This window comes from Petaurus breviceps, unplaced genomic scaffold (genome assembly GCF_028583685.1).
Source record: "Petaurus breviceps papuanus isolate PSGF00001 unplaced genomic scaffold, PetGlider_PUasm1.0 90062, whole genome shotgun sequence".
NCBI classification, from domain to species: Eukaryota; Metazoa; Chordata; class Mammalia; order Diprotodontia; family Petauridae; genus Petaurus; species Petaurus breviceps.
Window position 1 is genome coordinate 504,474 of NW_027187171.1, and position 14,812 is coordinate 519,285.

A 14,812-nucleotide genomic window follows, 5' to 3' on the forward strand; every position below is an offset into this window, starting at 1 on the left:
TAAACATGATCATAGCCAGTAATAATAATACAGTAAACATGATCATATCCAGGTTTATGCCCAACCCTCATTCCGCTCTCCTGTTTCTTACATCACATAATCCATTTCCATTCTCACTTCAGAAGGATAGGGTGCTGGCCAAGATGTGTCCTAATGTTATGTTTACCTTCCTTTTTTTTTTCTTTTAAGTCCTCAGTCATTCGTTTATTTTAATTTGTATTTAAGATTATTAGTAGCCAAATTAATGATTTTGTTTGAATTTTTAAAAATTCTCTTTTTTTTATTATGAACTTGAGAATTTCAGTATGTAAAGAGTGAAGTTTTGTTATGTACATTTTGTTTTTAAACACATATTAAATTGAGAACAATCGTGTCTCTGCTTTATCTTGGCCTCCTCCTGAAATTCTTTCAGTATTAAAAAAAAGTTTCCTTGACCATTTTTTCCCCCTTTCTTTTCTTTATTTCAGCATCATTTTCACTGCCCTTTATCTCTCCCTCTCCTTTAGAAGCCCTTGTTATTGTTGTTACATCATTTTTCAATCGTGTGACCCTGTTTTGATTTTCTTGCAAAGATAGTAGTTTGCCATTTCTTTCTTCAGCTAATTTTACAGAGGAAAAAAACTGAGGCAAACAGTGTTAAGTGACTTGCCCAGGGTCACACAGCTAGTAAGTATCTGGGGCCAGATTTGAGCTCAGGAAGATGAGTTTTCCTGACTTCAGGCCTGGTACTCTATCACTTGCACCACCTCGCTGCCCTTAAAAGCCCCATATTGTAACAAATATATATAGTTTAGCAAAACAAATCATTGTATTTGCCATGTCTGCAATATGTGTCCTCTCTTGCATTACTTCTCTGTAAAAAGTTTGGAAGCACTGTTCATACTCTGTATTCTGTAGTTGTGATTGTTCACTGAAAAGATCAATCATTTTCTTTTACGTTATTCTAATCATTTTATTAATTTTTCTTTAGGTTCTGCTTACTTCCCTCTGCATCAATTCATATGAGGCTTCCTCCCTATCTCTGAATATGCCTCTTCTGGGCCAGGCCTAACCCAGGCCAGTATGTAGCAATTCAGATTTAGGCTTAAAATGAAATGAGACACTTGCAAAGTTTAATATGCAGTTAAAAAAAGAAAAAAACTTTAGAATGATTTAAAGGTAGGGTAGGGTGCTTTGTGGCTTGCAAGGAGACAAAAAAAAATATCTCTAGTATTTCTTCCACTGACCCTTCTCCGAAGTAGGCTTAATTCCAGCAGGAGATTAGGGTCAAAGGTCAGCTACTCTGCTCTTCTCAGAGGGGGGGTATCAGGCTAAAATTATATCTATATACTCCCTTAAATATCATTAGTCTAGGAGATTTGATTTTTAGGCCCAAGCCAAATTCATCACATTGAAGGGGATGTATAATGGGGAAAGGAGAACCTCAAGTTTTATATCTAAAGTTTGATTTCCTTTCCACCAAATACTAGTTCTACAATGAACACATGTAGAAAATAGCAAAGTCATTTATTCAAGTTGATAGCACAAAACAAAGAAAGTATACACATGAAACTATATACCACACAATACCAGTAGAAAGAACTCTTCCACTGGGAGCAAAGTAACAGCTCAGTAGAGAAGAAGAATTCCAGATCTCACCCATAGGAACATTCCCTTAACTCTCTTAACTTAAGTCATCATGGAAATTGCTAGCTTCTCTTAATGTCAGCTTCTTCCCATAGTCGTTTCCTCCCTTCAGTTATCTGAAGAGTGAATGATATTGAGCATATCTCCTGAAAATAGAAGCCAGAAGCAATCTGAAGAGACTGAAGAGACCAGATCTCTCTTTTCTCTTGCTCTCACCAACTCCACCCTGCCCTTTAGATAAGCATGGTGCATTGATCTCCTCCACTGAGGAGATAGTCCCAAGCCAATGGCCTTTATAGCTTGGGTTACAGGCTTCCTAAAGTTTAAAAGGATACTGAGTCAGATAAAAAACTACTGCCCTCAAGCTTCCACAGATCAGAAAGATATCCCCACAGGCAAGTAGGAACACCCCATATGCCAAGACTTTTATGCTGCAGGAAATAAGGAAGCCAAACCCAGGATGATCCTAAGAGTGGCCTCCTCACTCCCTTAAAGAGAAACCAGCTCAGCTTATATAAAACAGATACTGCTTCTGAAACCTCACAGTTCTTTTCATTCTTTCTCACAGCACAATGGTGTTTCTTTATCTTCATATGCTAAAATTTATTGATCCATTCCCCAATTTATGGACACCCAATTTATTTCTAGTACTTTGCTATGATAAAAAAAAATGCTGCTATAAATATTTTTGTACATAGACATCTTTTCCTGCTTGTAACTTTTGGGTGTATGTTTCTAGTATTTGCTCAAAGGGTCATAGTTTAGTTACATTTTTAGGTTGTTCCAAATTGCTGTCCAGAATGGTTGGACCAATTTATAGTTTTATCAACAGTACATCAATGTGTATATCCTCCCTCATCCCCTTTTTTCCAAAACTCCACATCCCCTTTTGATCTTTTGTTCCTCTAGGTGAATTTTATTATTTTATTTTTATATATTTTATATATGTTAAAATATATATATTTATCTATTTTTATTTTTATATATATCATAAATTTAAAATTTATTATTATTTTGTCTAGTTCTAGAAAGTACCTTTATAATGGTATAATGTGTCTGACACTAAATCTATAAATCATTTACTACTGTCATTTTAAATTCTCATTGCATTCTAATCTTCAGTATTTCTATTCCAATAATTAATTTTTTTCTGTAAGGAGTGTTTTGTAGTTGTATTCATACAAAGCCTGACTGTGTCTGTGTCTTGGTAGATAGACTCTAAGATTATCTACATATACTGTGGTCATTTTGAGTGTTAATTTCTTTTTCTATCATTTCTTGATGAGTTATTTGAAAATATGCAGAAAAACTGATAATTTTATGGTTTTTTTCTATCTTGCTATTCCATTAAAGTTATTATTTCAGTCCATTTTAGTTGAATCTTTAGAGTTCCCTAAGCTTGTAATATCATTTGCAGAAGTGATAATTTTTTGTCTTCTTCTTCTACTATTCTGTCAATTTATTTCTCTTGTCCTATCTCAATAGCTAGCACTTTTAGAACTATATCAAATAATAATGGTGACAGTAGACATCCTGGGTTTTGATTTCCACAAGTTCGTTCGACTTTCATACAAGAACATTTGTCCAGTTCCTTAATCATTTGTCCGGTGTATGCATATGAGAGTTAAACTCAGGTGCAGTCCTCTATAGAATTTTCCCTAATTAAACCTGTCCTAATTGTTTGTGTACACACTGACATCCACACTCATACCAACCCACACTCCCTCATCCACATTAATATAAATAGCTTATAGATAAGATGCTTTGTTTTTGCCTTTGTGTTTACTGTGCCTAATGTTGTGCTTCTTCATAGTAGGTCCTTAAATGAATTAGTGTTTAAAGGAAATTAAACAAAAAGTATATGGATAGATTAGTGCAAATTAACTTCCCATTACAAGATTCTTTTTTTTTCCATCTTCAGAGATATGTCTATTGGGAGATTATACAGTCAGAATACATAGCCAAAAAGAACTCAAACTATCTTCTTGTGGTGGTGATGATGATGATGATGGTGATGATGGTGGTGGTGGTGGTGGTGGTGATGGTGATGGTGGTGATGATGGTGGTGGTGGTGATGGTGGTGATGGTGATGGTGGTGATGGTGGTGATGATGGTGATGTTGGTGATGATGGTGATGATGATGATGATGATGGTGGTGATGATGGTGATGGTGGTGATGATGGTGATGGTGGTGGTGGTGATGATGGTGATGGTGGTGATGATGATGATGATGCTGACGGTGATGATGGTGGTGGTGGTGATGATGATGGTGGTGGTGGTGATGGTGGTGGTAATGATGGTGATGGTGGTGATGATGATGATGATGATGATGGTGGTGATGATGATGGTGGTGGTGGTGATGGTGGTGGTGATGATGGTGATGGTGGTGGTGGTGATGGTGATGGTGGTGATGATGGTGATGGTGGTGATGATGATGATGATGCTGACGGTGATGATGGTGGTGGTGGTGATGATAGCAGTTCACAATTATATAGTCCTTCAAGAGTTAAAAAGTATTTTCCATAGTTTCTCACTTGATCCTCACAACAACCACAACATGCCAACTCGGTGCTATTATTGTTCCCATTTTTACAGATGGAGACACAGAGTCTCATAGAGGTTAAGTGATTTGCTTACGATTATACAGTTAGTGTAATATCTAAACCCATTTCTTCCTGACTTCAAGTCCAGCACTGTGACCACTCAGGAACACTGGCTCTAAATGTTTGACTTGTTTGTGTTGTGGTATTCATTGCATTCCATTTATAAAAGTCCTAGACAATCAGGTTATTAACTCTTGTGTGTTTTCCTTTGGCAAAGTGCTAGTTCTCTGTAGGAGGGGTAGCACACACTTAATAAATACTTATTACTTCATTTGTTGAGTGTTCCTTTTGACAAAAAAAGAGAAAAAAATTCTGTTCTACTTTGATCAGACTTTTCTATCACACTGTCTTAAGTCTAAACAGTTGGCTTCTGAGACGCACAACTTAAGCTCTTTCTTTGAAGCAAGTAAAAATAGGTCAAAACATCCTAAGGAAGTGGCTAAGAAGGATGGAAGACAGGACTCTGGATCACAAATTGAATCAAGAGAAGTAATTGTAGTCATAAAATGCAGAGGGATAAAGACAACTATTATGAGAAGAGATTAGTTTCCCATCTCTTCTTAAGCTGAGTAGAATGAGGCTGAGTAGAAAACATTAAATGAGTCTTCTAAGCAGTAGACCATGCCTGTTTCTCCTTATGTCTACAGACTTAGTTGTAACTAAGGACCATGATTGAAACATACAGGAAAAGAAAAAAAAAAAAGAGGGATTTTTATTCTATGTAAGTGGTTTACTAGTTTGGGTTTGTTTTTTTTGTTGTTGTTGTTCCTTGAACCCCTTTTGACAACAACAAAAATGTGTCATTAACTTCAGGGTCATTTAATATATTACATATAATATTTTGCAGGCACCATTAAATAATTTTTAGTGTGAAGTTCTTGGAGCGTCATGACAAACCCCTGAGTGTTTTGCAAACCACTAAATGGGAATCACCATGTCTTAGTGAAGCTGCAAATTATGCTCCTACACCCAGGAATCTAAAAGACTATATCATTCTAGAAAAAAAGATTTCAAAAACTACTAATTAACTGAATGACTTTGGATAACCAATTGGATAGCCTCTTTGGAGCTCAGTGTCTTTATTTGGATAAGAATCGGATTCGATTTCTAAGTTTCTTTTCAGCTCTGAAATACAATAGATATACATGTGTAAGCACATATATGTATATGTGTATAGGTACACACACAAAGCAATTGTTATATGTGTCCATATATTACATAGAAATTTTAAATGCATCTAATCTATTTGTCTCTGTATCTATATTTCTATCCCATTCTATGAGTCTGGCTTTGTAAATAGGTCATGCTCTACAAGTGAAATAATAGATCACAAATTTCTAGTTAGAGTTGTGGAAGAAGTACCCTCCAGGGATGGAATGCAGCCTTTGCACATGCATAGAGAACTCTGATTAATACAATGAGCAATCACAATTCTAAAAAACTCATGACAAAACATGACACCTGACCAAAAAAATGGTGATGAACTCAGAGTGCAGATTGCTACATACTTTTTCTGGACATGACCAAAGCAACATTTGTTTTACTTAACTCTACATGTTACAAGGGCTTTGTTATTCTTTTTCATGCGAGGAGGAAAGACTTTGGAAGTTTCCCCCCAATAAAGGCCCATCTTGTGAAATTTTAAGCATGCCTAAAAAAAATTGTAGCATTTTTGATATAGAAAGGATCATATTCTCCAACTTCCTCATTTTATAGATCAGAAGATGTTAAATTTAGAGCTGGAAAGGACCTCAGAAGCCAGATATGTAATATTTATCTAGCCTTTTACAATTTGCCAATTTATAAAAATACAAGTCATTCCCCAATTGATAAATAGTCAAAGGATATAACAGGCAGTTATCTGACAAAGAAATCAAAGCTATCTATAGTCATGTGAAAAAATGCTCTTACATCACTGTTGACTAGAGAAGTACAAATTAAAACAACTCTGAGATACCACCTCACACCTATTAGAGTGGCTAATATGACAAAAAAAGGAAAATGTTGGATGTTGGAGAGGATGTGGGAAAACTAATGCACAGTTGGTGGAGTTGTGAACTGATCCAGTAATTCTGGAGAGCAGTTTGGAACTATGCCCTAAGGGCTGTAAAATTGTGCATACCCTTTGATCCAGCAATGCCAATATCCCAAGACATTAAAAAAAAAAAAGGAAAAGGACTTATTTGTACATAAATATTTATAGCAATTCTTTTTGTGGTAGCTAAGAAGTAGAAGGAATGGCTAAACAAGCTGTGGTATATGATTGTAATGGCATATTCTTGTGCTATAAGAAATGACAGGCAGGATAATTTCAGAAAAACCAGTAAAGACTTACATGAACTGATGCATAGTGAAGTGAACAGAACCAGGAGAACATTTTACACAATAGTAATAGCAATATTGTTCTATGACTTAGCTCTTCTCAGCAATACAATGATCCAAGACAATCTCAAAGGACTAATGATGAAGCATACTATCCACCTCCAGAAAAGAACTGATATTGATTGAATAAAGATTGAAAGGGCAGTTTGGTGGCACAGTGAATAGAGGCCCTGGAGTCAGGAGGACCTGAGTTCAAATAGGCCTCAGACACTTAACACAAAAACTAGCCATGTGACCTTGGGCAATTCATTTAACCCCAATTGCCCTCCAAAAAGCAAAAAAAAAAAAATTTTTTTTAAATGAATAAAGATTGAAGCAGGCTATTTTTCACTTTCTCTCATTTTTTTTCTTTTGAGTATTCTTATACAAAATGATTGATAAAAGGAAATGTTATACACAATTGCACCTGTATAACCTATATCTGATTGCTTACTGTCTTGGGGGGAGGGATAGAGGGATAGAATTTGGAACTCAAAGCTTTAAATAGAAATGTAAAAAAAAATTTTTTTAAGTTCTTTTGGATCCTCACGTTGACCCTGTGAGGTATTCTTTTAATTTTACAAATGAGGAAACTGAGGGCTAGTTAGACTTCTGCTTCAACAATAAGTGTCTGAAATAGGATCCATAATCATATCTTCTTGACTCCAAATCCTAGTCTTTAGCCCAGGCCTGCACAACCGCATCCCCTTGAAAGATTTCGGGCAGCCCACAAATAATGTAGAGGATATTTTCTTTTCTTTTTGTTTTTTTAAATTTTATTTTAGACTTGACGGCCAGAACACAAATACAGAAGAGAGAAAAGAAACAAAAATATATCATAAACTTAAATATTCGAACTTAAATACAAAGTAAGAAAGAAAAAAAAGCATGTCATCTGAGGATTCAAAATATGTGACAATAAATTTTCATTTCAAGAAATGATAAATAATACACATTATGCTGAGAATTGTCCATCTTTTCTTTGCTTCCTCGTGAGTTTTCTTTTGTTCTCTGCTGTGTTTTTTTTACTTTTTTCCCCTCCTCCCACCCCCAGAAGCACAATAAAGTTTAGATGTTTCTCTATAGCTATAGATATATACATACATATGTAGATATATACTTTCCCAAACATATTCTACTCCTGATCTTTATTTTTGTGTTTGTGTGTTTTTATGTTTGTGTCCTGTTTTTGTGTCTTGTTTCCTATCCCTCCTGCCTCCTTGTAGAGGATATTTTCATGGGCCACCCATAATTCTTTGGCAGGCCACAGGTTGTGCAGGCCTGCCTAGGCTAACCCCCTTACTTGAGAGATGAGGAGACCAAGGTATAGGGAGGTTTGATTTAGATTTAGAGCTAGAAGAGGAAATTGAGGTCCATGGAAGTTAAGTGATTTGTACAAGGTCATACAGGTAGATGAAGAAAATGAAATCTAGAAAAGGGAAGTCACTTCTTGGGCTAATACAAGTAGCTGGGGCTAGAATGAAGTTCTCCTAACTTCTAGTCCAGTCATCATTTTCACTAAAACACACTGCACTTTGATAGGTCTCCGTTTTCTCCTAAGCTTTTCCTGAAAGACATTCCGATGTAGTAGCTAGAGAGCCCTGGCCTCAGAGTCAGGAAGAACTTGTTTCAAAAAATGTTTTTCCTATTAATATTTTTTTAGCAGTTGGGCCCTTTACCAGTGTTAGACTCATCCCTGGGGAACAATGGAACATTTACCCAGTGGCCTGTTGAGTAACTTGAGCTTTTTCAAGTACTTTGACAGTGGGGGTAATGGAGCCAGTAGAAACTTGGCAGCATGAGAATATGGCCTGCCCCTTTTGTGGAAGTGGTCTGAGCTGTCACCATGACTTCTGATGTATTGGAAAGATACAGTGGGCTGAGGCATGGAACCAGGACATACAATCTAAATGAATCTTACTCCTCTAACCACAGTCAGGTTAGAATCACACTGAATTCCTCAAAGAGGTGAATCTGAGCCATTATAAATAAAACTCTTGTTAACTTTTTTTAAATGGCATTTGAAATTGACATTGAAGCTCTCCTAGAATTTCTACTTTATATAAAACAAAAGAGTAATAATACGTTATTGGACTTGTGGTATATATAGGATTAGACTGTATTAACCCTATGTATTAAGACAGATATAGTATTTGGATCATGGGAGCCTGGATTTAGAGTTGGAAGAGACCATAGAATTTGTCTTCATCTACATCTTTATATGAGGGGACCAAAATCTGGAAAGTTTAAACAACTTACCCGAGGTCATACAGGGATAAGGGACAGCAAAGATATGAACCCAAGTATACAAGTTCCAAATTCGTTCCCCTTTCTACTGTGCCGTATAATGATTACAAAGTGAAATAGCATTGACTGTGAGCGTCACTCATAACCTTGCTGAGAAAGAGCTGTTAAGATACTTTCTCCAGAAGTTTTCTTTCATGTGTGACGCATATCCCTTCATGCTTTACAGTCTGAATTCTAAAATCTGGCAAGGCATTTATCTTCTCTCTCTTCTTCCTCTTGCATAAAATCAACTTTAACTATCACCTATAGGAAAATAACTGACAGTTCTTTATCAGCAAACCTGACCTCTCCCTTAAACTTTAGTGTCTTATCTCCAAGCTGTCTACTGGACTTTCCTGTCAGAGTGTCCCTCCTTGACCTCAAGATTGAGGTATCTAGGAGCAGCTGGATGGTGCAGTGGATTGAGCACTAGTCCTTGAAGTTGGGAGGACCTGAGTTCAAATGTAACCTCAGACATGTATTAGCTGAGTGACCCTGGGCAAGTCACTTAACTCTGCCTAAAAATAAAAAAAGAAAGGGAAAAAAAGATTGAGGGGTGGCTAGGTGGCGCAGTGAGTAAAGCGCCAGCCTGGGAGTCAGGAGGACACAAGTTCGGTTCTGGCCTCAGACACACACACACACACACACACACACACACACACACACACACACACACACACACACAAACTAGCCATGTAACCTTGGGCAAGCTACTTAACCCCAATTGCCCTCCAGAAGGAAAAAAAAAAAAAAAGAAGAAGAAGATTGAGATATTAGAACACCAACATGATATTTACAACACTGATGACTACTGCGAATATGCCAGCGTAGTTCTGAATTGTAAAATATAGCAGACTCTCCATAGATAAGACAGAAGCAAAACATTTATTCTGATACCAGAAAGCCGCATTCCAACACCAGAAAACCGAATCTATCATAACAACAAAGAAGTTGATACATCTTATCACTGCAAGAAGCAACACTGTCACAATGCCTTCCCACAAACAAAGCTTGCCTGTGTCCTTTCTCTCCCACCAAACCAGCTGCTCTGATTCCCAGCTTTCTTCAGCTCTGCACTACCCTTCAGCAAACTCCTTCTACCACAGGCTCCATGTGGTTACATCCTACCTATTAAGGGGCAGAGAAGATCTTCAAATTCCTGTTACCATTACAGATACCTAAAATGAATTGATTTCCCCTGTTGATCTCCTAGCAGCTGTCAGTAGTATGTATGTTAGTAGAGACTTATTAATAGATGGAATAAGGTCTTGGAGTCAGGAAGTTCTGAGTTTGAATCTTGCTGTTAATCGAATGAGATAATATTTACAAAGAACTCTACATAGTGCCTGGTACATAGTAGTCATTTAATAAATGCTAATTTACCTCTTCTCTCCACTTTGATGCAAAAATTGGACATCAGTGCAACACTAAAGTTATCTATTCGATGTTTCTCATTCTCATGAATGACTTGTCCACATGATTTGTCCACCTCCTTTCCCATCATACATTTCCTTCACTCCTTGCACATAAGTCATAATTAGAAGCAAGATGAAAAGTGCTTTTGCCTACCATACATCTCATCATGGCCCTTTAAATTATTTAAAATGTTAGTTTTTGAGAGATTGTAGAATTCTAATATTTTCAACCACATTAACATCATTGGTGAAAATGTATTTTAGGTAGTGATACTTGAGTAGCAGGGCTTCTACTTTATTATCCAGAACATCTAATGTGGTAGGAAACTGCCCTCATCTGAAGTTCGAGTGTCACCTTGCATATGTGAATAAAGGGAGACATTACACTGTGGTGAGCAACTCTGAGCGGTATTGGAAACCAAAGCAAAACCATTCCATTTTTAAATTGGTTCAACTCAAATTCTTATTTTAATCATTTCAGTTTAGAAGTAGTAGAGAAGTTGTATATATTTTGATGATTAGATGATTTTTCTATGAAGTATATTTTAAAATTTCCAAGATAAGTAAAATAAAGCATCTTTTCAAATATTACGTGGTTATAAGATTTGACTTTACACCAGTTCAGGTCGTAATCATTTAGTACTTCTTAATGAGTAACTATAGCAAAAAAAAAAAAAATCACTCTATAATAAGCTTTCTGGTTATTAGTCTTTTCAAACTTAAATAGGCTATTTTTTAGATCATACTCACCAAGCCCATACTCTAAGCCATTTAAACTTCAAAGGACCTCACATGCAATTAGATTGGCAAAGTTCACAAAAAAAGGGAAATGGCAGACATCGGAGGAGCTGTGGGAAAAGACGTATATTGGTGGTGCTATGAGTTGGTCTAACCATTCTGGAAAACTATTGGAAGTTTGCCTCAAATCACTAATTACCTACCCTTTCATCTAGCAATACCATTACTCATTCTGTATTCCAAAAATATCAAAGAAAGAGGCAAAGGACCTATATATACAAAAATATTTGGAGCAGCTCTTTTCATAGTGGGAAAAAAACAAAAACTCAGGGAGTGCCCATCAGTTGGGGGATGGTCAAGGAACATGTGGTATATGAATGTAAGTGGAATATTATTGTGCTTTAAGAAATGATGTTTCCAGAGAAAACTGGGAAGAGTCTAATAAACTGATGTAGAACACATTTGGACAATAACAACCCCGTAAAATGACATTGAAAGAGTTAAGAATTCTGGTCAGTTGCAGTGACCCATTGCAATACCAGATGACCACTGATAAATTAACATGCCACTCACCTCCTAACAAAAAGGTAATGGTGCAGAATGAGGTATAAATTTTTTAACTTGGCCTATGTGGAAATCTATTTTGTTTCATCATTCATATTTGTTACAAGGGTTTGTTATTCTTTCTTTTTTCCCCCCTAAAAGGAGGTAGAAGAGAAAAGAAATACTTGCTCATTAAAAAAATATATGGAAGATTTGTTAAACTTCAAAAGACCTCTTAGAACTTGTATGCCTATAAGCATGTCCTTTATAAACTTAGGTTCACCTCCATACCAGCTATTGGTGTAGGATTTAGGAGAGGTGTTTTGTTGATGTTGGGTCCTTTCATTCATGTCCAACTCTTTGTGACCCTGTTTTGGAGTTTTCTTGGCAAACATACTAGAGTGGTTTTGCCATTTCCTTCTCTACCTTATTTTTTACAGATGAGGAAACTAAGGCAAACAGGGTTAAATGACTTACCTAGGGTCACACAGATAGTAAGTATCTGAGGTAGAATTTGAACCCATGAGGATGAGTCTTCTTGATTCTAAGCCCAGTGCTCTATCCACTCTGCCACCTAGCTGCCCTTAGGGGAGCCAGCCAAAAATTTCTGGATTTTTTGAACTGGCCCTGTGAATCCATTGGATTAGAAAAATTCTATTGAGTAAACTCCATCTACCAATGCAGGTCAATAACTATTCCACAAGGTATTTTAGGCTGAGAGAGGTGCTCAAGGCATTGAGAGACTTGCCTAAGGTCACAGCAGAGCCAACTTGAACCCAGATTGTCCTAACTCGCAGGCCAGCTTTCTATCCACAGTGCCACGCTAGCATTACATAGAAAGTTGTTTAGGTTTTTTTTTTTTTAATAGTTGGAACCTAGAGTAATGGTTGGAAGCTGGAATTCCTTTCTTCAGTATAATCCTCGAAGGCTGGAGTTATCAAATACCTATTCTGTCATCTGTCTGATAGTTCAGTGTTGTTCCTTAGCAGATATTTTCAGTCGCTTTGCCCACTACAATTAGTCTTATATTATTGGGAGAGGGGAGTGGGATTCTGTAAATTGAGATTGGTCTTGTCGGAACAGAGCCTAAGCCGTGGAATTTTCCATTATTTTTTATCTATCATATTTGAAATCTGCAAGCAACCCTGTCTTGTATTATTTTTCATTGAATAGATCACACTGTTCAGTAACGTTAACAAAAGACTCAGAGGCACGACTGGGGAGTGGATAGGGTGGGTTAAAGGTCTTCCCTTTTGCTGTGTGTTAAACTAAGGCTTCTTGGTCTAAAGCTGAGTGAGGAGGATTCCTCCTACTTGCTGAACAAGTAGCTAACCCACAGCAGACACGTTCCAAGAACACTGCTATTTGCAACATGCTTGCAGACAGAGACAGGTGACATTGCGTGTGTGCCTAGCATCCCTGGAAGCATGTGTATAGATGTTCTCTGCCTCTGTTTCTTTTTGCTATTTTAAAATCCCTGGAACCAACAGCTACCCGGTCTTATAGCCACTCTCATTTTATTTTTCAAGGAAAAAAGAAAAAGACAGACTGAAATAGAAGGCAAGAGGCAGCAGCTTGAGGAACAGATCCTTCAGCTGCAGCATTCCAAGGTAAGAGGCTGATGCCAGGAAGCAAAAGCTGGCGAAATCTATTCATTATTAGACATGCAGATCACACATTCAAACAGTCAGGAAGAGCCTGCACTGACATGAAGGGGATTTCAGGGACAGGGCTGGGTCGAGTTCATTATAAAATCACCAGTTGGCTTTTTCTTGGGTGTTTCTCAAATGCAGTGAGTGCATTGTTAGGAGAACATTTGGATTTCAGCTAGGATGAAGAGATAGCACTGTGCGTGTGGATAGGGCGGGGGAGGATTTCTAATTTGGCTTTATGCATGTATATGAAGTAAAATTGTTAAATAGAAATATTAGACAGGAATACTACATATAGAAAGCATGGAGTTCCAATGAGACACTGTCCATATGTTTATACTTTCAATGTATGTGTCTGTGTGTGGGTTTGTTGAAATATACTTAAAAATACATTTAACATCATGATATTTTGTTTTAAAGAGGCACTTTAAAGTAAATAACTTCTTTATGTCATAAGGGAAGGTTAACAATAATGATAAAGAGGATTACTTCTGGTCATTTCATGTTAATGCATTTTATCTGTTTCTAAATTGAGTGTGATCGTTTTATATGGCAAAATGAAGGTTCATCAGAGGCGGGATTGGTGGTGTGTTACAGATTTCACTGGTACCCAAAATACGCTTTTTTCTCTCTTGCATCATTCAGCCAAAAAGAGGGGGTGAGGGTGGGTAGAGGCAGAATGCATTTTTCTAACATAATACGTTTAAGCACTGTAATTGATAACAGCCTAGGCAAAAAGTCTGCCACTGTCCCCTAGAACCTACTGGTGACAGAATGTTGTCTCCTGCATTATCAGAAAATAAAGCAACTGCATTCCTGTGGATCAGCATGATCCACATGCCATTTCAGTGAGATTGTGATTGGTTCTTTAGCAAAATGTTTCTCTACTGTTCGCCTCAAGTTATTGCCATGTCAAATATGCAAAATGGCATCATCTGTAATGGACTATGTCTTATTTATCTATTTTCCACAGCGTCCCCCAGAACTCTACATTGTAAATAGAAGACAATTAATAAAAAAAAATTATGTTAAATTTTGTTGAGTAAGTGTTGTTGGATGTGATAGTGACAGGGGAGTTAGTATTGATTTTCAGTTTATTTCTGTGTGTGTGCTTTTAACAGGGTTGTGCCTCTCTTCCTACCTTTTTCATCTGCCCCCTGAAAACAAGGTTGTACTTAATTTCCCATACTGGGATTTTTGACAAGCTAATTACTGATTTGAGAAGTTACATGTAAATGTTTCTGTCTAGCTTGGTTATTCACTCCTATGCGTTGTTAAAAACTATGCCAGAGATTTTTTTAAAAATGCACAAAGCAGATATGATAAATAGAGAATAACATATGTCAGTCCAGTGGCCTGAGATCAAATCCATTTTCAGACACTTACTGAATGTGTGACCCTGGGCAAGTCACTTCACCCTGTTTGCCTCAGTTTCCTCATCTGTAAAATGAGCTCGCGAAGGAAATGGTAAACCACTCTAGTATCTTCACCAAGAAAACCCCAAAAGGGAGAAGAATCACACAAATGAAAACAATTCAAGAATAACAACAGCAGCTCCCTTTTAGTCAGCCATTTTTTCTTTTGAGGA

General features: G+C 36.9%; 1 protein-coding gene across 11 annotated transcripts in view; it reads left to right on the forward strand.

Moving 5' to 3' along the window:
- The window catches only part of PALM2AKAP2 (PALM2 and AKAP2 fusion), a 577,025-nt gene that overhangs the window by 111,532 nt on the left and 450,681 nt on the right, over positions 1–14,812 (forward strand). For all 11 annotated transcript variants that reach the window (XM_069107443.1, XM_069107433.1, XM_069107435.1 and 8 more), the window contains one exon: positions 13,102–13,182. In XM_069107443.1, coding sequence (XP_068963544.1) covers positions 13,102–13,182 — 81 coding nt within the window. The remainder of the gene's footprint in view (positions 1–13,101; positions 13,183–14,812) is intronic.